The following is a 26,314-nucleotide window of genomic DNA, read 5'->3' as shown; positions in this document are numbered from 1 at the left end:
CCCTGGGTTCCATACTTGATACCACAAAAAAAGAGGGGGACTGAGGGGAATGGCTCAGTGATAGAGAGCCCTTAGGTTCAATCCCAAGTACTGTTAAAAAAAAAAAAAGAAAAGTCACTATTGTGATCCCACTGCACATACAACTTTATATAACTCTTGTGCCAACTTTATAGGGTAGATATTAATTTTTCCTGATTGTATAGATTAGGTAACTGAAGCTTAAAAACATATATTAAATAGCCGGGCGTGGTGGCGCACGCTTGTAATCCCAGCACTTGGGAGGCTGACACAGGAGGATCACACAGGTTTGAAGCCAGCCTCAGCTACTTAGTGAGGCTCTCAGCAACTTAGTGAGACCCTGTTTCCAAATAAAGTATAAAATAGGTCTGGGAGTATAACCTGGAGGTAGAAAAGCCCCAGGGCTCCACCTCCAGTACCACAAAAAAAAAAATTTTTAAATTAATAATTAAACATATATTAAATAGTCCAATATCTCACAGGATTCAAATCCAGACCAGGCTGCCACTGAAGCTCTTACCCCTGTCGGTGAACAGCACCGGCTCCTGCGAGAGTCCTGGTTAAGTGGTTTCCTGTTGCTTGTTGCCCCGCAGGAAGTGTACGTTGGAAAAGAGACAATGTGCACCGTGGACGGGCTTCACTTCAACAGCACATACAACGCGCGAGTCAAGGCCTTCAACAAAACCGGAGTCAGCCCGTACAGCAAGACCCTGGTCCTGCAGACGTCCGAGGGTAAGGCCCTTCAGCAGTACCCCTCTGAGCGAGAACTGCGTGGCATCTAAAGTGGCCGGCACGCCCGGAGGTAACCCCATCACTGCCCACATTCCCGACGTGTTTCCATGACTCGCTCTGCACTCTGGCACAGAGCCGCGGTCCGCTGGTCCTCTCCTGCCTTAGAGAGCCCATGGGATGTGGATGTGATCAAACCAAAGATTCCACATCGGCAGCTCCAACGGCTTGGGCCGTCGGCTTCCCTTGGTTACACTCTTAAGTGTGCTGCAGTGGAAGAAGCTGAACCTGGAGGCCTGGTGTCTGAGACGAACGTGTGTAGGCTCTAGAGCAGGCTCCCTTTCTTCACCGATGCACATTGGTTGCCAGTTTTGCCCAGATAGTTCTCAATTACTTTGTAGTGCTTGCTCGTTCCTGCGAGTGGGGCCTGGGTTCTTTCCAGCTGTGGATTTGTATGGCTGAACACATGTCCGATGGGTGTGGGGTGCTAGAACTGTTCAGAGAGGGCCCGGGGACGCTCCCGGCTTAACCAGCTCAGACGCCTCCGTTGCCTACCCAGATCCCAGGCCGTCGGCACCGGGATGGAGGCGTCCTGTGGGCACCAAACAGGAAGAGACCAGCAACTCTGCATTACCTCGCCATTTGCACCTTTGTCCGTCCCTCTAGGCTTGGTTAGGCTGCCTGTGGCCACTGTATAAGGTTACTTACTCTATAGAGAACTTTTACTTCTTGGCTCTACTGTAAATATTTGGGTCATCCAAGACAAATAATCCATCGCAGGAAACAGGCTTGAATGTGATGACCAAGTATAACCTCTGAGGCTTTTAACATTTTCCTTTTGAGAGCTATGACAACACCTGAAATTAAATCTATGAAGAGGTATTTGTGGATGGTGCCAGAGTATTTCGAGACCTTGGGGTGTCATTTTAACCACAGAAGTCACCTCCCACCCCACTGGCATCCTCCATAACTTCCCTTTGCAGAACAAATTATGTTGATTTTGTTCAAGTTCAAGAGGTTAGCCAGAAGAACTGTGGAGGTGTTTTTTCCTACTTCCCACAAACCTCAGCATGTGCCATCCCCCCCTCCCAAAGTGGTTCACATGGTTAAAAACAAGCACAACTTTGAATCCCACCACAAGGGTAAAAGGCCCCTAGCCCTGAAAACAGTGCTTTGAGGGAGCGGGTGCCATTTGGAGCAGAGCTATTCACGGAGAAGGATTTGTTGATGGGGAAATGCCCACATGACTCATTCCATTTGGATTTCAGTGATGTGGTTGCTAGAGCTCCCCCGGCCCCAGAATGGTCATTTTAGCAAATTCTCTCGGGGATGACCTATCAGTTTGAGAACAGTTGCCTCTTCTCCCAAAATACCATGCTAAACACTAAAGCCCTCAGAGAGTTTTTCCCAGAAGCAATGCAGGAGGCCTCGACGGTGCTGGCCTCGTTTCCTGTGTGTGCACAAGGCAGACACGTGAGGTGCATGCCAGCAGAGCAGAGAGAAGTTAGCAGTGACGTTGTTAGTATTGTCATCATACCTGTAGGAAAACTATTTCTATTCACATTACGTCCTGGGAGTTATATTATTCTGCTAAAAATCAGTTACTAGCATAGTAGCTTGAGCACTTCTGTCTCTCCTTTCATCCTGTAGGAGGATGCGATTTCTTAGTTTCTTTTCATGTTCATGAGATTATGGTGTCTAACTTAATAAATTACAGGATTCGGAACTGCGATCCTTGGTACCAGTCACAGAATTGGGGGTCATTTTCTAAGTGAAACTAATGGAACCAGTTCTCTTCCAACAAAGAAACTGTACTGTAGAAACTAATTTCCTCCATGAATTTTATATATTGTATACAAATATAAGGTATGTATCCGAATACAAAGCAAACCCTATCATCATGTAGATATCAGCATTCTCTGTTACTGCACAGAAGTGATTTTCTCATGATGAAATAAAGTTCGCACACATACTTTCTCCATAACTTTGGTTTGTTCTATTTGTCTCTCCCTCATTCCAATTCATTCAACTAGCGAGACAAAACTTAGACAAGCAAGAAAAAACACAGTGAGTAGTTTAAGAAAGACCAGATCAAGCCGTTACCCTAGGAAAGGCTTACAGAATTAAATAACTATTTCTTTTTTGCTTCTTAGAAATCAGTGAGAAAAAACTCAATTAACAGATTTTTTTAATATATTCATTGTACTTCTGCTTTGTTCATGTGATTTCATACAGTTCTTGGAAAGTTTGTTTTAGAGGTTTTGGTTTTGTTTTGTCTGCTGGTATTGGGGTGGGTGGTTCGTTTTAGTTTTCTACTTTACAAAATCTTTTACACCCTTCCTAGCAAGTATCAACCCCTTTCCTAAGTCCAAAACAAAAAGTCTCTATCATAGAAGAGTACAGTTTTATTTGTAATAGCAAGTCTAACTTGTAATTATATGCATTTAGTCTGAGTTTTAAACAATTTATCTCTAATACTGTACCACAAAACCTTCTGTAGACTTAAAGGAAACATTGCACAGAGAGATCAAATACCTATGTTATTATGAGCTCTTATATGGTTTTGCTCTCAAGATCAAATTTACCAACTTGTCTCTTTTTCCATCTATCTATCTATCTATCTATCTATCTATCTATCCACCTACTTATCCATGTTGGGCAATGTTTGTTCAATGCCCAGTATATGCTATGCTGTGTGTATAAAGTATTAAGCAGACATTACTTACAAACTAGTAAGAGAGACAGACTTTAAAGAAATTAACACATAGTCACATACTTACAATCATGATAAACACCGAAAAAAGAAACAGAACATATAAACACCAAAAACAATTTAATTCCTTGGGAACTATAATGAATGTGTAATTGTAAGAGAAAGGGAAAATAAAATGCATTTTTATATAAGTTCAAATTTGGTTACTTCCCTGAAAGCAAGCTCCTGGATTGTATCTAAGACAGCCATAAAAATATGACCAGTGCCAGATCTAAATCAAACTACCCTGACTCACTTAAGAAGAAATATAACTATAATCAATTATGAATTTTAATGAAATTTCTAAAACTCGGTTCCGTATGCTTTTAAAATAATTCATTTAATTCCTATCATCACTGTGCCACAGTCTTTGAAACCATCTGCAAGGGTATCTGTTAAAAACCTTCTGTAACAAGGCATTCTTAATACACAGGGTTCTGAGGCTCAGCCTGTGTGACAGACTACACTCCCACCAAAAACAGCTAGACTGGCTGCGAGCAGGATAGGACATTTTCTGTTTATTTTTCTCTGCCTAACAAAACAAACTGTACCTTTTTCTTTTCCTTTTTTTTTCCAATTTGGAGAGACATGAAATAAAGAAAAGGTAATATTTGTGGGGAGTAACTCAGAGTCTACTAAAAAGAAGACTCACTACCTGAAAAAAAAAAAATAAGGTTCCTGGGACTCCACTCTCCTTAGCCCCTCAGAACCAGACATTGCTTGGGGCAGCCTTCTTCACAGAAATGGGGCTTCCCCTCCCCAGTCCTCCAGGGGAAGGAGAACAGGGAGGACTGCTGCGTCTGCTCAACCCACACTCCTTAATACTGACCTATGTGTAGAGATTCCTCGAGCAGATTCTTAGGAATGGAATCACTGCACCATAGTCTGACATTCTTAACATTCGTAAGGCCCTTGATCTGTGCTGCCAAACTGCTTCCAAATGGATTGTACACCAAGAATGTGTGGACCATTCCACCTTAGTATAACACCTCAATTCTTCAATTTAGGGTTTAATGTCAACAAACAGGTAGACTCTTCTAAAAATTAAAATGATTCCAAAGGAGAGTTTTACTTTATAAGTTCATAGAAGTACCATTCTGGTTGTTTCACATCTAACAGTTACAGGCAATAAATCACAACATATTGTAGGGGAAATTAACATGATCTAAAGGGGATGAAAGATTTCTCAGAAAAAAAGGTGAGGTAGAAAAAGGGAGGGAGAGAGAGAGAGAGAGAGAGAGAGAGAGAGAGAGAGAGAGAGAGAGAGATGAATGAGAATGAATATCACCAGAGGGATTAAGTGTATGCAAGACAAAAGCTATCTGTAATGCAAAGGCTTCAAAAATCTACCTTGCATTGACACCAAAAGAAACCTAAAGAAACCTAATCATTAAAAAATGTTTGTTGAGCTGAGCACCTCCATTAGTCAGAAAACTGAGCTGGGCTCCAGGACCACAAGGGTGCATAAAGCAGGCACGTGACTTAGAATTGGAGTTTTACTGCTTCTCCTTCCCAAGACCTTACAGCACCTTGCTAACATCAGGAGAGGGGTTTAGACATTGGAAAAGGGTACAAAGGTGTAGTCTGTATCTATTTAAGGGAATAAAGGTATATTCTGTATCTATTAACTGCCTTAGGGTGGATAGAAAAAAATCCCTATTATTTTTCTGAAAGATTTTATAGTGATACATGAAATGGGTAGTTTTTATACAATTTCTCTACTGTATTTCAGTATCTAAAAATATTTGCCAGCTCTCATAAGGCTGTTATTTTTTCATGGAATCTTTTGATGGACAATGAAGAAAGTTCTCAGCAGCTAAAACCTTACTATAATGAAGGTACCCACCCTTCAATTTATATTACCATCCTATGACCAGAAAGTAAGAACAATGCCTCCAACTGGCATGCATGCACACATACAAAAGTTACAAAGTCCCGGCTCATTCATTCTTATGGGTTTATGCACAATTCCACTGAGTCCATTGACCCATTTGTTAAGATCACAGTAAATTAAAGACATCACATTAGAAGAGAGACCAAGGATTGTTATCAAAATGATTTAAGGCTGTTGGCAGCACTGAGAAAGGAAAGTAACTGGAAAAAAATTGAGAAGACCTCAAAAAGTCAGAGAGAACAACATATGGCAAACGTTCTGATTAAGAATGTCAAAAAGTACATAATACATTTTAGAAAAGTTTCTATCTAAAACATTTGAAAGCCAGTATGTTCTCTGTAACCCTCAGTGATAGGGTATAGAGTATATCTCAGAAGGCTTTGTGGAATTGCATAAAATAAGCCCCCCCCCAAAAAAAACCCATTAGCTTCATCCCTACTTTATTTTGTGTCAAGCTGCTGAGATCCTTTTCATTGTCCATCAAAAGATCTAATGAAGAAGGACATAAACAGGAGAACCAGCAAACATTTTTAGGATACTTAAATCAGTGGGATAATTACATAAAAACTATCCATCCCATGTTTTACCAAAAGATCCTATGGGGAAAAAGTACAGTTCTTTTTTCTGTCCACAATAAGACAGCCAAATCGGTTCAGGCTACACCTCTGCGCCCATTGCTAATGTCTAAACCCCTCCCCTCCTCTGTTGTGCAACACTCCAGTCCTGCCCTATGTATTAGTCTTCTACTGCTGCCATAACAAATAACCACAAACTTGGTGGCTTGAAAACAACACAAGTTTATTTACCATAGCATTCTAAAAGTCAGAATCCTACTGGGCTAAAAGTGAGGAGACAGCAGGACTATGTTCCAAGTGGTTATAGGAAAGGATTTGTTTTTGTACCTTCTAGAAACCATCTGATTGTCTTGACTCCTGGCCTTTTCCTCTGTCTTAAGAACCAGCAGGACACCATCTAATTGCTTCCTGCCTGACCCTCCTGCCTTCTAGATAGAAGGGCCCTTGTGATTACCTTGTACCCACCTGGATATCCAAGGATAATGTCTTTATCTCAAGACCCTTAATTTAGGCTTATCTGCAAAGTCTCTTTTGCTATGAAAGGTAACAAATTCAGAGGGCTTTTTGGAGATTAGGTTGTGGGCATCGGGATAGGCTATTATTGTTCTGTTGGCCACACCCTCCAAGGAAGGTGTCATCATCCTACTCTCCATATGGGAAAACGGAGCTTCTAAAAGGTTAGGTAACATCACAGGCCCACTTTTTTTTTTTAGCATCCAACACCCAGCACAGTACACAGTGCTGCTGACATTACAGAAATGTTACTTGCATTTAACCAAAAGGCAAAAAGGGGAGGGAGAACTACCCTATCTGCTAGGTCTAAGCCACCCTCTGTGGCTGCCTTGTGGGCTCATCCAGAAATCCAGAAATAGGACTTTAATATTTTCAAAAGTCATGTTAGACTTTTGTCAAAAAGAATAACATTCCTAGCCAGGCGTGGTGGCGTACACTTGTAATCCCAGTACGTGGGAGGCTGAGACAGGAGGATTGCAGGTTTGTGGCCAGCCTGTTACTTAATGAGGCCCTTCGCAACTTAGTGAGACCCTGTTTCCAAATAAAGAATAAAAAATAGGGATGGGGGTATATAGCTCAGAGGTTTAATGCACCGGGGCTCAATCCCAAGTACTGCAAAATAAATAAATAAATAAGGATAACATTTCTGTTTAAAAAGGAGATATGAACCAGGCATGGTGGTACATGCTTGTAATCCCAGTACTTGGAAGGCTGAGACAGGAGGATTGCAGGTTCCTGGCCAGCCTAAAAAAAAAAAAAAAAAAAAAAAAAAAAAAAAAAAAAGGAGATGTGGATGTGGCTGTCCCTCCCAACATAATACCTAGACCTCTCCTCTATGCTTCCCCTAGCTACCTTCCACCCAACTGAGCAGCTCACCTAGAGAGACGCTCCTCCCCAAGTGGATGCTCTTGGCTGGCAGTGATGGGTCACTGCCTGGGAAGGGAAAGCAATGTTATAGGTGCCCCTGTGAAGCCTTAAAGGCTACTACCAGATTAGATCTGGGACTAGGAGTCCTGCTCAGGTTAAAAACCACAGATCTATTTAATCACAGAAGTTTTCTAGCCCTCCAGATCTCAACTGGAAAATCTCAGCTGAAAATCTGTGATAATTGGTTAATCAGGTTTTAGACAAACAGGTGAACAAAAGCACTAACTAGCAGAGGTGTACCCAGGGCATTGAAGAGAGCTCTGGAGCATCCTTAGTGGAATGTCCTTGGTAGACATCTACCTGATGTTTTTCAAAATTGTTTCCTCTAGCAACAATAAATAGTTGGGATTCTCTATGTTACATCTTATAAATTGTTCTAAAAAGTGGACATAGAGGATGTTTCTCATGAAAATTAAAATGTCTTTTTCCCTGATTAGACTCTCAGTATCACACATGATAGGAAACCACCCAGAAAATATCTAACAGGTATAATGTAAAACATAAAATTCTATTTGTCTGGATGCCAAATGGCCTTAGATGCATCTGTCCAAAATCTCTTTGTTGATATAATTTTATGGTTACTTTGGCCTAGCTTAAGTACTCCACGTTTAAACCCTGATATACTGAGACACTCTGCTTCCCAGCAAGAAGTTGAAACCTTGTGAGGAAAGGGACATCTCAGCCTACCCGCCCCTGTGGCCAGAATCCCAAAGGGCAGTTGTAATGTGTTTGCCTTTCAGTCCCTAGGCACAGTCCACTGGATAACTCTATTTACAGAAGAAAAGACTCATCCTAAATAGCATTCGGGGTTTGTGGTTGATATTAAAGCTTGGTGGCTCCTGAGACACTTGAGTGTGCCATATGGCCTATGTCATCCACCTTACCGTTTATACATTTCCAAGTCACAACCGAGCAATAAAAGCCTTGGCAACCCAGATTTTATCCACCATAAATTGATCTTGCCCAAGTCTACATCTCATCCCACCACAAGTGCCAGTGTGACTTGAGTATGCCCCTCCACCCTCTGAACTTCAGATTTGCCATCTGTAAAACGATGGTTTTAGATCAGATGACCTCTAACTTCTTTACAACTATTACTTTTGTGGCTTCTGTCTTCAAAGTTACTGTGGAAAGCTGTTAAGTAGTTCAGAGAATACTATAAGTCATTAAATACATCCCATCTCCTCGAAGCATCTTAGTGTATCTTAAAGTCCTGCCTAGGACACTGACAATTCAACACGCACAGCAAATAGTTTAGAAAGGATCATATAAGAAAAAGTACATAGTCCACTGAGATGTCTTCCATGCCTCTGCTTCACTTCCCCAGAATATCTGGGGCTCTCAAAAATCATTCAATTAAAAGAACATACATTTCCAGGGCTAAATCTTAAAAATAAGCCAATCATACCTGACCAAATTTTGGTAAATTTAATTTACAACATGCTCAGAGAATGAGAGAGAGAGAGAGAATGAGAGAGAGAGAGAGAGAGAGAGAGAGAGAGAGAGAGAAACTTTTTGTTCCTTGTAATTTCAACAACATGCATAATATAAACAAAAAAGCCCCTCAGTTTTTTCCATAGGGCCAAATGGATCCAGACCCGATTTTTTCAGTTCTGGGGAATGTGCTTTGCAGATAAAAACTCTGAAAAGCAGTTTAGTTCTTTGGAATCTCATGTATCTGATGGAACTGCATGATTTTTCCAGCTTTTCCAATAGTTCCTTATAGACAGTGCCATAGTGTTCTTTTTTTTTTTTTTTAATGCCATGGTATTCTAAGCTGGAGTGGAGGACTTGGTGATGAAGCATGCATCCTAGAGACAGCAAACTACCTTTTAAAAGGATGTCTTAAAAATGGATTTCTTTTTTTCCTTCTCAACTGCAATTAATGCTACACTTAAGAAAGCTTAAAACACTGCCGTTTGTTCTAAATTATGTACCAGTTGGACATAATTGTGACTTTGGTTGCTTATTAGATCACTGAAGAAAACTCAGCCTCCTTCATTCATTGCTTTGTCTCTTTCAAAATCTCTCCAACAAAAGCAAATTATTTTACAGCTGGCTTGTAATTGAACTGAAACTCATCTTTAACACTGCTTGCACCATTCTTAATGACATATCTTATTTTACTGTGCTCTGAAATGCAGCCATGTTGTTGGGCCAGGGCCCAAGGACTGCTCAGTTGTGAAGCTGTTCCCTACCAGACAGGAAGACCCCAGGGCTCCCACCAGGGCACTGGAGAAGCTGAATTAGTGAACACTGTCATAAGAAACCTCTTTCAGTTTGCTTTTTTCCTTTGAATCCCAAGAATAATACTTCAAAGACTGTCCTTTACATTTCTGAATTATTCTGCATTCATAGAAATATTTAATACTCTATTCATGTTGGAATTGGTCAAAAATGCCACCTCTAGAAGTATCAAAAAAATCAATCAATAAATGACAAAATTTCTCTAACTTACTTTTTTTTTTTTTTCGTGGTACTGGGGATGGAACCCTTCTATCTCCAGGCTACACTCCCATACCTATTTCATATTTTATTTGGAAACAAGGTCTCTTAAGCCAGCAAGGCTGGCTTTGAACCTGCGCAATCCTCCTGTCTCTGCCTCCCAAGAGCGGGGATTACAAGCGTGCGCCACCACGCCCAGCTCTAACTTACTATTTCTCATATGGTCAACCTTCTGCCAAACATGTTTGCCAGCTGCTCAATTCTAATACAATGACACACGTGCAGCACACGATACGTGTTCAGTAATTAAATACATGTCAGCTAATTAAATAAAAGAAATATACAGGGAGCCAGACTACACCACCTAGATCTGCTGTTTTCTACTTGAAGCCAAAGCCAGTAGAGCGTACATGTGGTCCTCCAGCTGATCTTCGCTCTGGTAACTCTTGACAGCTTCTTTCCAGCAGAAGCCTCTGCCCTTAGCCAGGCTCCCTTTCCAGACTGCAGCTAATCCCAGGTGGGGAGGGAAAGAAGTCCAGGAAAGAGCAAGAAGTAGACAATGGTCATTTCCACTTAGATGGAAAGCACCTCTTGAGACATTTGCAGGAACTCATCTTAGAGTGATAGACAGGCCTGAGGCCTCCACATTCAGCCTCGGACATATGGTTTTTATTGTGGTTCCCACTGATGAAACATGAGTTATAGAAGTCTATTAGGGAAGCCAGGCGTGGTGGCGCACACTTGTAATCCCAGCATTTGGGAGGCAGAGACTGGAGGATCACGGTTCGCGGACAGCCTCAGCTACTTAGCGAGGCCCTTCGCAACTCAGTGAGAGCCTGTTTCAAAACTAAAAAGATTTTAAAAATAGGGCTGTAGGTATAGCTCGGTGGTACAATGCCCCTGGGTTCTGTCCCCAATACCAGGCGTGCGCACGCACGCACGCACACACACACACACACACACTCACACACACACACACACACACACACACACAGTCTCTTAGGGAGCTACTTGCCTATCTCTTGAGATCTGCAAGTTAAAAATGAGTCCTCATCCTGAATATTAGCTCTGACACAAAACATAGCTTTATATCATGTATTCTAGAAAAAAAATGGCCATCTCATTTCTGTTTGTTTTGATGACTAAAATATTAATGGCTGCGAGGCCTTCTTCATATCTCAGTAGTTTCTTTTGAAGACGAGATTAGGAAGCAGGATGTACATCCTTCTTGCATCCCATGAGTATAACACAAAATACACACTTGGGTATTTGTGTGTGTGTGTGTGTGTGTGTGTGTGTGTGTGTGTGTGTGTGTGTGTGTTCAGTGTGAGTTAAGTATGACTTGGCTAAACCAGGGAGAGGCAGTACACACTATATCATCACATTGTCTTTGGATTAAGCCTTTGAATGTGTCCAGAGGGGCACAACCAGGAGAGTGAAGGATTTGGGCTCCAATATAGAAAAATAGTTGGAAACAGATTCTGTTTAGCCCAAAAAGGGGGAGTATTTAAAGTATTTGATGACTGACCTTAAATACTTTAAGAACTAGTGATCTGTTTCGTGTGGCCTCAGATAGTAATGCTAGAGTTAGTGGTAGAGTTCCCAAAGGAGGATAACCCCAGGATAACTCCAGGATAACCCCAGGATAACCCCAGGAGCTTGGGACATGGCTGGAGGCTGTGAGCTCCTTATCCCGGAACTTCAGGGAAAGCGTGATGGTTCCTCACCAGTTTGTATTGGGATAACTATCTTCTGGATAATCCTCCTGCGTTTAAGATCATCTGAAGTGGCATAGATAACCTGCAGATACCTGGCCGGACACTCACCTGGTGTGCACACCTACAGGGAGGGTTGCAAAGGGAGAAGTACCTGTCTGGAATCAGGTAGAAATATCTCTCTCTAAGCTGGGTGCGGTGGCACAGGCTTGTAATCCCAGCATTCCAGAGGCTGAGAGTGGAGAATGGCGGTTCACAGACAGCTTCAACTACTTAGCAAGGGCCTTCGCAACTCAGTGAGACCCTGTTTCAAAAGCAGAAAGAATAAAAAAAAAAAAAAATAGGGCTGGGGATGTTGCTCTGAGATAGAAAGTCCCTGGGTGTTCCACCCCCAGGACACACACACAAAAATCTCTCTCTCTCTCTCTCTCTCTCTCTCTCTCTCTCTCTCTCTCTCTCTCTCCCTCTCTCCCTCTCTCCCTCTTCTCTCTCTCTTCTCTCATGTGGGAAGTTCGCATGGCAGAGCAGGGCGGTTTTGTTTTTAGGAGCTGCTTACAAAAAAAGGGAGGTATGAAATTTAGCTGGTCAGGAGTAGGTGGGGGAAAAAACTCAAAACCAAAAATGGGATGGTTGGATAACATTGATGTTAAATGTTTGCCTGGGTAGAGGGAATAGATCAAGAGTAAGGGGAGTCAAGGAAAATTGGGTCATCAGAAAAGAATAGATCCACATAAAAGATTGGGAAAAACAACAACCATTTTAGTGTCCCATTATTAACCCCATATAGCCATAGCTGCCCTCAGCCCCCACCCAGAGCAGTGACACCACCAACCAAAGTTCTTTGTCCTGGTGCTGAGAATAGAAAAGGTGAGTACGGTTCATGACAGAATTGGGTACACACCCCAAGTTCTAGACTCAGTACACGTCTCTCTGTGCGTTTTCAGTGATTGTTTGGGAATTCAATACACTCTGAAATTTATCTTACCGCATAAGTCTCTTCTCTTAATTTTGAAAGGAACAGTTACTTTCAATGTGATAAACTGATTGTCACATCTGGTTAAAGACACATTTTCAAGCTGGGTATGGTGATGCACCCCTGTTATCCCAGTACTTAGGAAAGGAGGCTGAGACAGGAGGATCACAACCTTCAACACTAACCTTAGCAAGTGGGCAACGCCCTAAGCAACTGAATGAGATACTGTTTTAAAATAAAAAAGGATTGGGGGTATCGCTCAAAGGTAGAAAACACCTGGATTCAATTCTAGTACCACAAAAACATTTTTTTCAAGCAAATTATTGTTAAATAATTTAAAGATAACTTGTAGATAACTTAAAGATAAAAAGTCTTTATACACATGCAGTGGCACACATATATAATTCCAGTACTTGGGAGACAGGAGGATCACAGGTTCCAAGCCAGCCTCAGCAATTGAGATCCTGTTTCAAAATAAAAAAAAAAAAAATTAAAGGGATTGGGAGTATAGCTTGGAGGTAAAATGCTCCTGCATTCAATCCTCAGTAGTGCGCGCGCACACGTGCGCACGCACACACACATGCCTCTTTTACTATATAAGTTTAGTGATAAATGCCTTCTCTTCCTAAAAGAAGCCCAAGTGCATTAGTAGTGCGTTTCAAACCTTTCCATTAAACTAGAAAGCTAATTTTCCATTAAACTGATTGTAATATAAATAAATTTTAATGTATCATGCCTGGACACCAACAACAAAAAGGACCAGACATGCCAAGTTTGTATGAAGTTGAGGTAGAAATTTCACTGTATTATTATTGGGAACATAAAACCTTAACTCCACAAATAGCAATTCTTTTTCTCTGAGATTTGGTTTATACTTAGAAAAGAAAATCTTCCCCTAAAGATAAGTTTAAAGTCTAATTTTAATATTGTGAGCTCAGAAGTGAAAAATGAGACTGCTTCTTGGCAGTGTTAAAACTTGCCAAAGCCAGCCCGGCGTGGTGGCACACACTTGTAATCCCAGCATTCGGGAGGCAGAGACCAGAGGATCTCAGTTCGCAGACAGCCTCAGCTACTTAGTGCGGCCCTTTGCAACTCAGTGAGACCCTGTTTCAAATTTTAAAATAGGGCTAGGGGTGTAGTTCGGAGGTACAATGCTCCTGGGTTCCAACTTGCCGAAGCCCTTGTTCTAAGCTTTTCAGAAATGATCACGTTCTGCACATATACACTTTAGTTATTTTTGCCCAAACATGTACAGGGTGGCATTCCAAGAAGAAAAAGGTGTGTACCAAAGATGAGCTGCAAATAGACTCAATCCAGAAAAATACCCTCAGAACATCTGCTGGCCACAAAAACCAAAATCTTTTTTCAATGAGAAGAATGTTCGTTGCAGGTTTGGAACATGAAATAGAACCTACATACCCTCTACAGTTCCTGAATTTTTACTCTTAAAATGAGTTTAAAAGCCGGGCATGGTGGTGCATGCTTGTAATCCCAGTACATGGGAGGCTGAGACAGGAGGATGGCAGGTTCGAAGCAGCCTCGGCAACTTAGGCCCTTCACAACTTAATGAGACCCTGTTTCCAAATAAGATAAAATCAGGCTGGGGTTTTAGCTCAGAGGTAGTATTCCTCTGGGTTCAATCCCGAGTGTCTCACACACACACACACACACACACACACACACACACACACACACACACAAAAAGAGTTTAAGACTCCAGTGGGTAAGATCTATCTTTGACAATACCACATCACTGCACAGATAATTATTGTTTGACACGGTGGAAAGGAATAATTTTTATAATTTAGGGAAACTCACAAGCTTCTAAAATCAGATCAAGTAATTGATAAGGCCTTATTACTCTGATATGATAATGATCTTCATGCTAGACCTATCTAAAAAGAAACAGAGCCACTTTACAGCAATGCCCTTCCCCACCACCCACAGCCTATTTATCACTGGAGAATCAGAGATGGCCAAGTGATGTTCCCTGGGGTCTGGTCATCATTCAGAAGCAAAGGGAAGGCTCTCTACCAAATAAATTACATTTTTGCTCTTATTCAAAGATCAAGTCGTAAGTGTGCTAATATAGAAAATCATCTCATGCATCTAGAGATGGACCAAAAAAAAAAAAAAAGCATATTTACAGAGAAAGTGAAAATCCGGAACAATTTGTAAGACTTGTCTCCTCTGTAGAAACCCTTTAAGATACTATTGTTGAATACGCAGTAATTTCCAGGGTAGCTGAAGCTGGTAAAGTATTAGTCTCCTCTTGGTCATCAATGGGTAAAATTTACTGCTGAGGTTTCTGAATTCAACTCTAAAATGTTTTGTTTAATTTAAAGGAAACTTTCCAAAATACTTTTTCTACCCCTAAAACTTGGGGAAAACGAAAACAATTGCCTGTGATGTTAGAAGCATCTAGTCTGAGGTCCCATTTGTGCTGGGAATTCCCTGCCAGCCCCAGACATCTTGGTTTCCTTAATGCCCGCCTATGGTGCCCGGCGGGAGAGAAGAAGCTTTGTGTGAATGCATGAGCCAAGCAGGTCTTGGGGAACTGTGCATGGGCAGAGAGCAGATTTCTGATCTCTAGTTTGCATTAATCTTACATCTAGACACAGATTCAGAAGAACAGACCCTCCCTTTTCCAGTGCCTTCGGAAAGATTGCCGCTCCGTAGAATGAGTCCTTTCTCCTCCACCCTTAATCTACAACCCAGCTTCCCCGGGAGATCCTACTTTGATTTCCGATCCTCACCCCACCAGCTGAGCTTGCATTCTTCCTTACAGTCTCTCAATACATCGGGTGAGCTGAGATGTCAGACCTTTCCTCTCCATCTCTGTGCCTTGGAGGCATCCCTGAAATATCTGTTTTGTTCTTGCCGTTCGTGTGCGTGGTGAGGGGGATGAGCTAGTCTCTGTCTGTGGCCTGCTTCGGGTGTGGAGAGCATTTGGATGGTGGGGCTTCGTGGCGTACTCGTTTGTGTGCTATAAGGACCCACCACGGAGCCGTGGTCCATGTGTAATGGCATTGGAAAGTGATGAGTGAAGTTGTTCTTTTTGCACAAGCTGGCACCGCCACGGATAGCGGCATAGCACGGCGCAGGCACTGGCTGAGTAGTGGAGGCCGTGGCCGTAGTTTGGGGGTTTGCAACCTTTCTGTATCCAGGAATCCAGCTGTGTCTGGGAGACTGGATCAGTGCATCCAGCCTGGAGTGGTCTGATTAAACATAGACTCAAGAGATCTTTACTAACAAAAATCAAATAAAAAGTGGAAACACACCGGCAGCAGAATACATCCAGCAAAGCAGGCAAAGCCCAGAGCAGAGAGTGGAAGCATTTTCTGCAAAAATCTGCCCTCGGTGGTATGGCCACGGGCTCCTGGCTACTCTCCTAGCAAAGGGCAAGGCCCACCAAGAGCTGAATTAGAAACCCTTAGCCCCTGACACCCGGTGCCCACAGACCCAATAAATCCAAATGCACGGCCTCGGGGACGGTTCCCATAGGCATGCTGGATGTAGCCATAGGGCTGATGGCTGATTTCAGAGAAGCTAGACTTACTTGTGTTAGTGGTGAGCTCCATCTAGCAAATAGAACTTTAAAATATCTACAATGCAGACCTATTTGATCTCTTCAGGACTATATTGTAATCATGGATATACATGATACACATTTCACGTTTCCAAAGGTTTCTTTTGGTTTTTTATTTTATTCTTTTGGCTCATCCCACATCCTGGAATGGAGAAGGCCACAGCATGACAGTGCAAAAAGGATGCAGGGACGTCAAGCTCTCTTGGAAATGACCTTTTTTTCTTTGTGCTTTTCCGTTCCTTATTGTTTTTCTGTGCACTACTGGCTTTCCGACATGCTTTGTTATGGAACTCCCTTCACTGTGTCTAATGTACTGGAATATTGTTACAGTCTTTGTAATGTATATTGTCTCAAGAATAAAATGGAATGTGGGTTTGGGGGTGTTTGACAGGTATATTTAACAATATTGTTCTAGTTGTATTGTTGAATCTTAAATGTATGTGTTTAAAGTAGTGTAAAAAGATTTGAAAATACTTGTTTCATAAAAGACTTGCACAAGGCATGATTCATTTAGAAATTTCAAAAGCCCTTGTCGGATTCCACAAATTTATCTTCAAAGCTGCGTATGAAATTCGTTCTTAAAATTCTGGATGCTCATCCTCACTCCGCTCTAACCCATGAGAAGGAGCTGACGTGACAATAGGTAGAAACGAAACATAAAAAGCAGCCATGAGTTGGAAGAAAATGATACTCGTGTCTGTGAATGCATCCCAGAGTAGAAGAACTAAAGTAAGGTCATAACCTGAATTTTGTTTCTAACTTCATCTCTTTTTTGTCATAAATTTTTAATCCTTGTAACTTTTTTAAGCCTGCATATTATCCTTCGATTGTTTTAGAAAGTAGTAATAAGGGCCTTGTTAATTGGAAGAGGAAATAGTACATGAGCCCTTATCCCCTCATAATTATCAAAACCACATTTTCTAGACTAGTTCCAAACACCACGGGAAGTTGTTGGTCACACACCCTTGAACCTTGGAGGACTAGACTGCTCTCCTCAACCATATGGCTTCTCCTGGGGTGGGGCCTCCCAACCCTAAGGAGAGGGGGATGGTTGAAAAAGTTCACCCTCACCGTCCCATCTCCCCTCCCTCAGGTGAGAAGGATTGGTGTAACAAAATAATCTATGAAGAAGAGGTCACTTTTGTTTTTAAAACATTTGATTCACCTGGGCATGGTGGCGCGTAATCCCAGTACTTGGGAGGCTGAGACAAGAGCATCAAAGGTTTGAGGCCAGCCTCAGCAATTTCATGAGACTCTCAGCAACTTAGTGAAGCTTTGTTTCAAAATAAAAAATAAAATAGGATGGGAGGGGTATAGTTCAAAGGTAGGATGTCCTTGGATTCAATCCCTACTACCATACACACACACACACACACACACACACACACACACACACACACAAATTCAATTCACATCTTTATTAACAATTATCAGATGTTTTAACATAAGGATTACATTATACATCTCGTTATATATGTATCATTTAACTTAAACCCAAGTCACAACAAAGATCTTTTGGCATCCAGAGTTAGGAATGCATAGAAGAGTTAGTTATTCAGAGTAGAATTTTATCAAGGCCTAAGGATTTCTCCATTTCAATTTGGCCAATTTTGTCTCATTTAAAATAAAGTCAGCCTTCTTAGTATAGAAACTTCAATGGACCAGATTGAATTTGAAAGATGAGAAAAAATTAAGCTGAAGCATTTAGAATTGTTTGGATAAGGAATTGTTAAAGGATGAAAAGACATACTTTTCATTTGGAAAGAGCAGAAAAGCTACTTTCACCCAATAAAGAAAACAAAACAAAAGGGGCTTTGTGTTTTTTATATGAATCAGGCCTCTGGTGACTATATTTAGTTGGTGCTTCTTAAATGTAAACAAATAACTTTTATCAGCCTGGTTGTTGTTTCATAGCTTTGATGTGTAGTTATCTCTTTATAGGATGCAATTTTGAGACACAGTCTGCACCTTACTCTCAATTAGGCAAGTATTCCTATTGTAATTGTTATCTTTTACCTATGTGACTGGCACGCTCAATTTCTTTCATGAAATAAATGGCAGCATCTTTTTATGTCAATAAAATTGTCTAATTGTCATTCTAACCCCATTATATATAACAGTTTCTCAAATTCTTTGAAAAAAAAAAAAGCCGGAAAACATATGCCTGTTTCTTTTTAAATTTTCTATGTCAAAGCTTACTCCCCACCTCCCCTCCCCGCCCAGTTTCTTATGCATCAATCCAAGACACTATCTATGAGCATTAAATATAGGTACAGGTACAGGTCAGACCCACTGCTGTCGTGTATGTAACTTTTTCAATGGAGCCCTTTGGGGGTATTAGTCTATTAAAAGAGACATGTTTTCTTATCAATGTCAATTTTGCTTCCTGTTTCTCTCCCCCATGCCTTTCACTGGAATGACAACAGTTGACATTAAAAAGCTGTTGGCAGGTATGGAATAATCTTACTCTGTTACCAGTAGCAAAGATGGAAGTGCATGTGAGGTGGCTCACAGGTTCAACAAGTCAGCAATCAAATCTCTCTGGAGAGTGTTATTTGTAGCAGCATTTAGAGCTGGGGTCATTGTGAGGTGTACAAAGACATCCTTCTATCTGCACCTGACATCCAAACTCCCTACTGCTCCAGCCAATTAGATGACATGTTAATTTTCAGAGAAACACATTTAAGTTATGAAGGAAGCAACCTGTCCAACATCCAAGTCACGATCACTCGTGAAATATTAGTTTATATTGCTTATAGCTTCACAGCTTGTGAGCAGGCACAAGAGCCAAGGAATTTTTCAGGACAAGACTGTAGCATTTCTGCTTAGGGGGTATTTCCTGATTTCACTCCGTGTGTTTTATCCCTCCTCCATCCAGGACTCTAGATCTAGCCTCCCCGCTTCAGGGGTTATACAGGCACCTTAGCGCGTCCCCTCTCCCCATATGTCTCTGGTGCACTGTTCTGCCAGTCACCAGGGGAAGGGACTTGCACCTTCCAAACTCGATGCCACTTCACTCCCGGATCACCTGGTTGGGAGTGCAGTCTGAGCCAGGTAACCCCTGCTGAATCGGTCGTGCGTCCTCTGTCTGCTTCCGGTGCAGAGTACCATCTCCCAGGATGTGTCCTATCTGCTCACTCACAGCCCCTCTGGCCCCGGATACCTCCTTCCTGCATGGCAGCATGAAAACACGACACCACTCTCTGCCCAGGAGTGTGTGAGGGTGCTGAGCTGATTGGGTCTGTCTTAATAACCCAATTCCATTCTCTTGTTCTCAGTGGCCTGGTTTGCTTTCGACCCTGGCTCAGCGCACTCGGACATCATCTTCTCCAATGACAACCTGACAGTGACCTGCAGTAGCTACGATGACCGGGTGGTACTGGGGAAGACTGGCTTCTCCAAGGGCGTCCACTACTGGGAGCTAACCATAGATCGCTATGACAACCATCCCGACCCTGCCTTTGGCGTAGCTCGCATGGATGTGATGAAGGATGTGATGTTAGGAAAAGACGACAAAGCTTGGGCAATGTATGTGGACAATAACCGGAGCTGGTTCATGCACAACAACTCTCACACCAACAGGTACCCTGCACCCCCCAACCGAGCCTTCTTCACGTTGGCTCCTGGTCACCAGGGATAGCCCTATTTCAAAGTCCGATCCCTAGACAACATTAAGGAGGTGGGTCAGGCAGTCCTCAGTGAGTCCCACAGGCAATCCATTCCTCTCAGCTGGGTCCATGCTGCCCAGTTACGTTTTGTATAGTGATAGAGTAGCCAGCACGTATGTTAGGCTTCATTGCTCTCTTCCACCCAGGGCTATAAACTAGACTCCCCAGGCATATCCATTATAGGAAAAGAATCCAGGCATCTAAAACCCAGGCCAGTGACTTCTCAGAAAAGTGCTTTGGGCCAAGGTAATTTGTTTTTTCTAAACCTTGGTTTGGTTTGAAAATCCTCTGTATGAGTCTAATAATTTTTTATACAGAAGTTGTTCTAATGATTGAGAAATGAGAACATGCCTCACACTGAAGTTATCTGAGAATATAAGCCACTGTTCTTGTGATGATCATTATCAATACTTCCATGTGGAATAGAAACCACATCAGACTAAGTCTTACAAATGCCAATTTGGATAGCTTTGCACTAGAAGAACTCTCTTATTCGTGTACAAATTTAGAGCATCCAGTTTGCTGAAGGAAGAGAATGTAGTCTCCTTAAAGATTTTCTCTAACACCAAAATATAGATTTTGTTATTATTATTTTGTGGTAGTAGGGATTGAACCCAGGGACACTCTACCTCTGAGCTATACCCCTAGCCCTTTTTCTTTTTTATTTTCAAACAGGGTCTCCCTAGGTTGTTAAAAAGTCTCACTGTGTTGCTGAGGCTGTTCTTCAACCTGCAATCTTCCAGTCTCAGTCTCCCAAGTACTGGAATTACAGGCATATTCTACTATGCCTGCCCCAAAATACAGATAATTATTATCTAACTGTAATCTACACTATTCTTCCTTGGGTTTTCTTTTTTCCTTTGTGTTCTCTTCAAATGTATTTTTTTCATTAATTTCTTAGGCCAAGAAGTGTCTTTCATGGACACTGAGCTACCTTACTCTCATAGATTCCCCAGGGTACAAGTTCACTGGTGTTTGGGGAAGGGGGGGAATCCAGTTGTGTCCCGGTAGATCAAAGGACAATCAATCAGGCAGTGGCAGAATAACCAGACTCCACTATTTTAGCCTTTTCTACGTGGTCATCACTGACCCTTCTCTAGCCAGTACATCCCTAGGGCCCCCTATTTCCTTGGGATATTTTCAGTCCATTCAAAAGTGTATTATTTGCTGTCACTTGAGATGAGTGCACACACCATTTCAACTTGATGTCAAATCCAACTGGATGTAGATAAGCAGTTATCTTCAGTGATTTGCCTTTGGACAACTCTTGAAACACTAGACCCCTGAAACCCTTGCCCATGTACCCTACTTAGCATCTTTATTTCGGAGTGAAGAGGTGAATAAATAAGAACACTACCATCACACTGTGCAGAGAAACACATCCTCAAAGCGGGACACATCTGCTTGCATGCAAACTGCATGTCGCTTGTGCTGTCGCTGTTGAGCCTGTGAGTAACATGATGCAGTTTGTAAGCCTGTCTTTTAATGACTGTACATTCTGTATTCTGCATGTGGGAGGAAATGAATGACACTTTTAAACGTCTGTGTTCTGCTGAGATGAAGATGACGTCCTCTGGCTCCATCTCACAATAGGAGGGAAGAAAAATCTGATCGTCCCCATTTAATGGCATTTCATGAAACCTTCTATTGAAGCAAAAGACACAATTCTTCGTAAAATGACATTTGTATGCAGATTTCTTGAACTCACTACATTTCCTGTAGTATCATTATTTCACTTTACAGGAAAGAATCTTCTTCGGTGTTGTCATTTTACAGAGAGACTCTAACTTAATTCAAATTCAACATGCCAAAAAAATATATATATAACATCTTTCTGGAACGAGTTTTACTACTTAAGGAGAAACAGAAGGCCAAATCCAATTTCTCCTGCATCTGTTTTGGGTTCAACCTAAGTGCTTCTTTCTTTTGACCTTCAAATTAAGTCATTTTATATTTAATGATGTTCAATTCCCACCATTTGTGTAAAGTGGGCGATATAGCTAAAGTGAGAGCTCCAGTCGCCGAAAGGCCACTGTCTTGGAGTCTTTCGTGTCTTCCATTCTACTGCCGGGCTCAGCAGAGGAGACCCAGATGAATGAGTTCACTCTCAGCAGTGCAGAGCAACCCAGTGTTCTTATCAGGAGTGGGTATCTCCCACAGGGAGTGGAAATCAGTGGGAGAAGGGCCAATAAAAAACCTCATTCTTTTTTATATAGAACACACCGATATACCTACAGCAAATAAGTAGGTATATAGTATATCTGCGATATAAAATTTTTATGTGAAAAAGGGTACTTAGAGGAAAAAAGCATCTAAAAGTTCTGGAGAAGGGGTGAAATTTTTTAAGAGGTTGCAAAACACTGGTTTAAAAAATACCAAAAAAAAAAAAAGAGGGCTTCTAGAATAATAGCGAGCAAGTAAAACCCCATTTTCTTTCTTTTCCCATAGAACTGAGGGAGGGATCACAAAAGGGGCCACAATTGGGGTCCTCCTCGACTTAAATAGAAAGACCTTGACGTTTTTTATCAACGATGAACAGCAAGGTCCCATAGCGTTTGACAACGTGGAGGGCCTCTTCTTCCCTGCCGTCAGCCTGAACAGGAACGTGCAGGTAAGCACCCTCTACCCTTCTACCCAGCAGCTGCTGCCTCTTCAAAGGCTGCCCCAGGAAGTCAAGTCAAATGCCCCAGAGGGCAGCTGACAGGGTATGGCCCAGAGCAAGAAGCAGGGGAAAGGAAAAGAGAAAGGGATCAGTGTGGACGGCTGGATATCCCACAGCAGGATAAGCCCTCCCTCCCCTTGCACACAGTCCAGGAACAGGGAGTGGAAAACTCAAATCTCTGCTCTTCGTGGTCTACTCTAGTTTAATGTCTATGTAGAAATAAAAGCCTTTAACCAACCAGCATAAACCAAATTAGATGACTTAAACAAAGTACCACGCATGCCTAAGAAGTGAAGACATAAGATTAAAGCTTGGTACCCCAATCGGAAAAGTTGAGCATCTGCTGGGCATAATGACGCACGCTTGTAATCTCAATACTTGGGAGGCTAAGGCAGGAGAATCGCAGGTTCATGGCCAGTCTCAGCTACTTAGTGGGCCCTCCACTTAGTGAGACTCTGTTTCAAAATAAAGAATAAAAAAATAGGGCTGGGGTGTAGCTTGGAGGTAGAATGCTCCTGGGTTCAATCCCCAAGTCCTGAAAAAAAAGAAAAGATGAGTATCTTCCCTGCACTCCTGTCCAGCTCTTCAGAAAACCTAGTGCCTGCCCACGAGTTAGTTACTTCTTATTTATTGCAGAAATAGAACAACAGGTTCTTCTCACTCACTCATTCGTTCATTCATGCGTTCAACAAACATCTATACAGTGCCTTTAATATGCCAGGCACTATTATACAAATTTTGTATACGCCAGTGGCGAAAAACAGTTAAAAATCTTGCCCTTCTAGAGCTTATAGGAGACAGACAATAGACAAAAAGCAAAGTGACAGTAGTTATTTGGTGTGATAGTAAGTGATAAGTGCAATGGAGAAGAGACCAGGTGGAGTCAAGGGATCTAGAGTGTTGGGGCTGGCCAAGCATGATGACGTACACCTGTAATCCCAGTACTTGGAAGGCTGAGACAGGAAGATCACAGGTTCGAGGACAGCCTCAGAAATGTAGCAAGACTCTCAGCAACCTAGTGAGACCCCTATTCAAAATAAAATAAAATAATGCCGGGCGTGGTGGTGCACGCTTGTAATCCCCCATACTTGGGAGGCAGAGACAGGAGGACCGCGCAGGTTCGAAGACAGCCTCGCCGGCTTAGGAGACCCTGTTTCCAAATAAAAATATAAAAATAGGTCTGGGTGTGTAGCCCGGAGGTAAAAGGGTTTCCAGGAACCCCAGTACCAACAAAAAAATAAAATAAAATAAAATAAAATAAAATAGAGCTGGAGGTGTAGCTTGGAGATAGAATGTCCCTGAATTCAATCCCTAGTACCACACACACACACACACACACACACACACACACACACGCACATCCACATGCACACACACATACATACATAGTGCTAGGGTTAAGAAGGGCAGTTGTAGACTTGCATAGATGCCCAGAGTGGGCTGGCCTCCCTGTGGTCACAGGTGAGCTGAGCCTTAGAGGGGATGGAATAAGCTTTGTAGAGCTTTCCAGGCAGAGGGACCGGCCAATGCAAAGTCTTAAGGCTCAAGGGCCCTCAGCTGGGCCGGAAGAACACAGAGGCTGGTGGGCTGGGACAGGAGGCAGCGGGAGAGGAGGGCCAGAGCTGTGTCAAACACTGTTAGGACCTAGGGTTTCATTGCCCTCCTAAGCTAGGCCTCTCTTTGCCCACCATAAACCTTACTCAGCCAATGCTGCCTTAAGATAAGACTTACGAATCAAAACACTGCAGGTTATTTCTGCCCCATCCAGAACCACAGTCTTGGAAGTTACTTTAAAAGAATTGTTTTCACCAGACATGGTGGCGCACGCTTGTAATCCCCGTGCTTGGGAGGCGGAGACAGGAGGATCACGCAGGTTCGAAGCCAGCTGTGCTGGCTTAAGAGAACCTGTTTCCAAATTTAAAAAAAAAAGATAAAAATAGGTCTGGGAGTGTAGCCCGGAGGCAGAAGGATTTCCAGGAACCCCAGTACCACCAAAAAGAAGAAGAAGAAGAAGGAGGAGGAGGAGGAGGAGGAGGAGGAGGAGAGAGGAAGAAAGAAGAAAGAAGAAAGAAGGAGAAGGAGAAGGAGAAGAAGAAGAAGAAGAAGAAGAAGAATTGTTTTCTATCAATATGAGCAGCAATATTGATTTCAACCCAGTGACATCTGCCATTTTCTCTTTCTGCAAGCCAACAGGGTTTTCTAGGAGCCTGGAATCTAATCTTTCAAGAGTTTAGCCTCTTTATTAGAAGGCATAACACCATAAGTTATCCTATAAGTGGATAATCTCTCTCAAATTTTTCCACATTTTCAGCCATTTCCAAAGAAGATGATCCTAGATGCTCTTCAGGAGTTTCAGTACTGGGGATTGAATCCAGGGGCATTCTGCCCTCCAGGCTATACCCACCCTGTTTTTTCTTAACTTTGAAAGAGGCTGTCACTCAGTTGCAGAGGGCCTCACCAAGTAGCTGAGGCTGGCCACAAACCTGCAATCCTCTTGTCTCAGCCTCCCAAGTATTGGGATTACAATCATGAGCCATCATACCTGGCTTTCTGAGTGTCTTTAGATAAAGATTCTTGGATTAGAGAAGACAGGGACAGGAAAGGGGACACTGATGGCACTGCACGTGGTACTTCTAGTCTTATCCAGAAAGTGACCTATTGAGGTTCAAGGCTGAACAGGAATTGATGAAATAACATCAGTGCCATACCTCTTCATAACTGGCAACCAGGTAGGTATACAATTTCAGAAAGACAGGTTTATCCCTCCTTGGAAGAACTAGTGGGCAAGTAATGAGGAATGGGCTGCCTTTGCCCACGGTCCATAGACTTGCCAGTGGTCACTGCTCCATAGCCAGCAGGTTTGCCTCCCTGCAAACCAGTGCCTATATCTTCACTCACAAGGCACACAATCTCTCAGAATCCTGTAAAAGAGATGGGAGACTGAGAAACACATGATCAAGCATCACCAGAATTTGGGAGCCCACCACGGTGGCTGGGCTCTGACCACTGCTCCAATTCTCTAGAGTTCTCTTTAATGTCTACTAGAATAGATGTTCAAGGAAGCAGACAGGTGCCTTTTTAAATTAATAGCATACCCGCTGTGCATTGTGTCCAGGGGCAGGGAGGGGGTACCCATGGTGCCTTGCAGAACTCACGATCTCGTCCTCCAGGTCACACTTCACACCGGGCTCCCAGTCCCTGACTTCTACTCCAGCAGAGCGTCAATAGCCTAAGGATGTGCCCTGCAGGCACCAGCTGCCTCGTCCTCCGTCCAAGAGAGCCACAGCGAGGAGCTCGGCCAGCCGTGGTGGGACGTGGTTGGCAGGAGAGGAAGGAGGAGGGCACAGCTGGCCCCTGCAGCCTTCACACCCGCGGCTCTGCCCTTTCCCTCCAGTCTCGACACCATTGCCCTGCCGTGTTCACGTCCACGTCTAGCAATTCTAACAACTGAGGACCCAGACAGCCCACCATGTCACCTCCTTTCCATTCCCAGATTTTACTTTTACTTAAATTTTTTTTTTTTTAGGTAGGTGAGTTCATTTTGTTTCTTTTCAGATCATGTTACTAGTGACTCACAGAACTGGCACTGCCAAGAAAAAAAATTCTCCTGACAACAACTCGTTTCTTAAGCTTTCGGTCAAGCAGAGAAGTTATAGGAGGAGGTAGGGGAGAACGAGTAAATTTGGAGCTTACAATTTACCTTCCAGAATGTTCTGACCCTGACACCTCTCACGTGCTGCTCGCTCTGTGTAGATAACCCTTGGGAGGTGGGCAGAGCAAATCTAGCACCGAGAAGTTTTACAAACTGTCAAAGCACAACAACATCAGCTACACAGGTTCACAGCAGGTAAGAT

The 26,314-nt window shown here is 42.6% G+C and overlaps 1 protein-coding gene across 25 annotated transcripts in view; it reads left to right on the top strand.

Annotated features, from left to right (window-relative positions):
* The window catches only part of TRIM9 (tripartite motif containing 9), a gene marked incomplete at both ends in the record, with an annotated part of 113,098 nt that extends 87,405 nt beyond the window's left edge, over nt 1-25,693 (top strand). For 3 of the 25 annotated variants that reach the window (XM_080707767.1, XM_080707759.1, XM_080707773.1), the window contains 7 exons: nt 612-750; nt 15,157-15,345; nt 18,072-18,113; nt 18,557-18,580; nt 19,409-19,712; nt 22,247-22,409; nt 25,631-25,693. In XM_080707767.1, coding sequence (XP_080563893.1) covers nt 612-750; nt 15,157-15,345; nt 18,072-18,113; nt 18,557-18,580; nt 19,409-19,712; nt 22,247-22,409; nt 25,631-25,693 — 924 coding nt within the window. Of the gene's footprint in view, nt 1-611; nt 801-15,156; nt 15,346-18,071; nt 18,114-18,556; nt 18,581-19,408; nt 19,713-22,246; nt 22,410-25,630 lie in introns of those variants that run through there. The other 22 variants (XM_080707766.1, XM_080707762.1, XM_080707764.1 and 19 more) reach the window with 17 other exon arrangements.
* Nucleotides 25,694-26,314: the final 621 nt, after the last annotated feature.

This window comes from Muscardinus avellanarius (assembly GCF_963383645.1).
Source record: "Muscardinus avellanarius genome assembly, chromosome: 12".
In the NCBI taxonomy this organism is placed as follows: Eukaryota; Metazoa; Chordata; class Mammalia; order Rodentia; family Gliridae; genus Muscardinus; species Muscardinus avellanarius.
The sequence above is the reverse complement of the archived record's forward strand: the minus strand, read 5'-3'. Positions and strand labels throughout refer to the sequence as shown.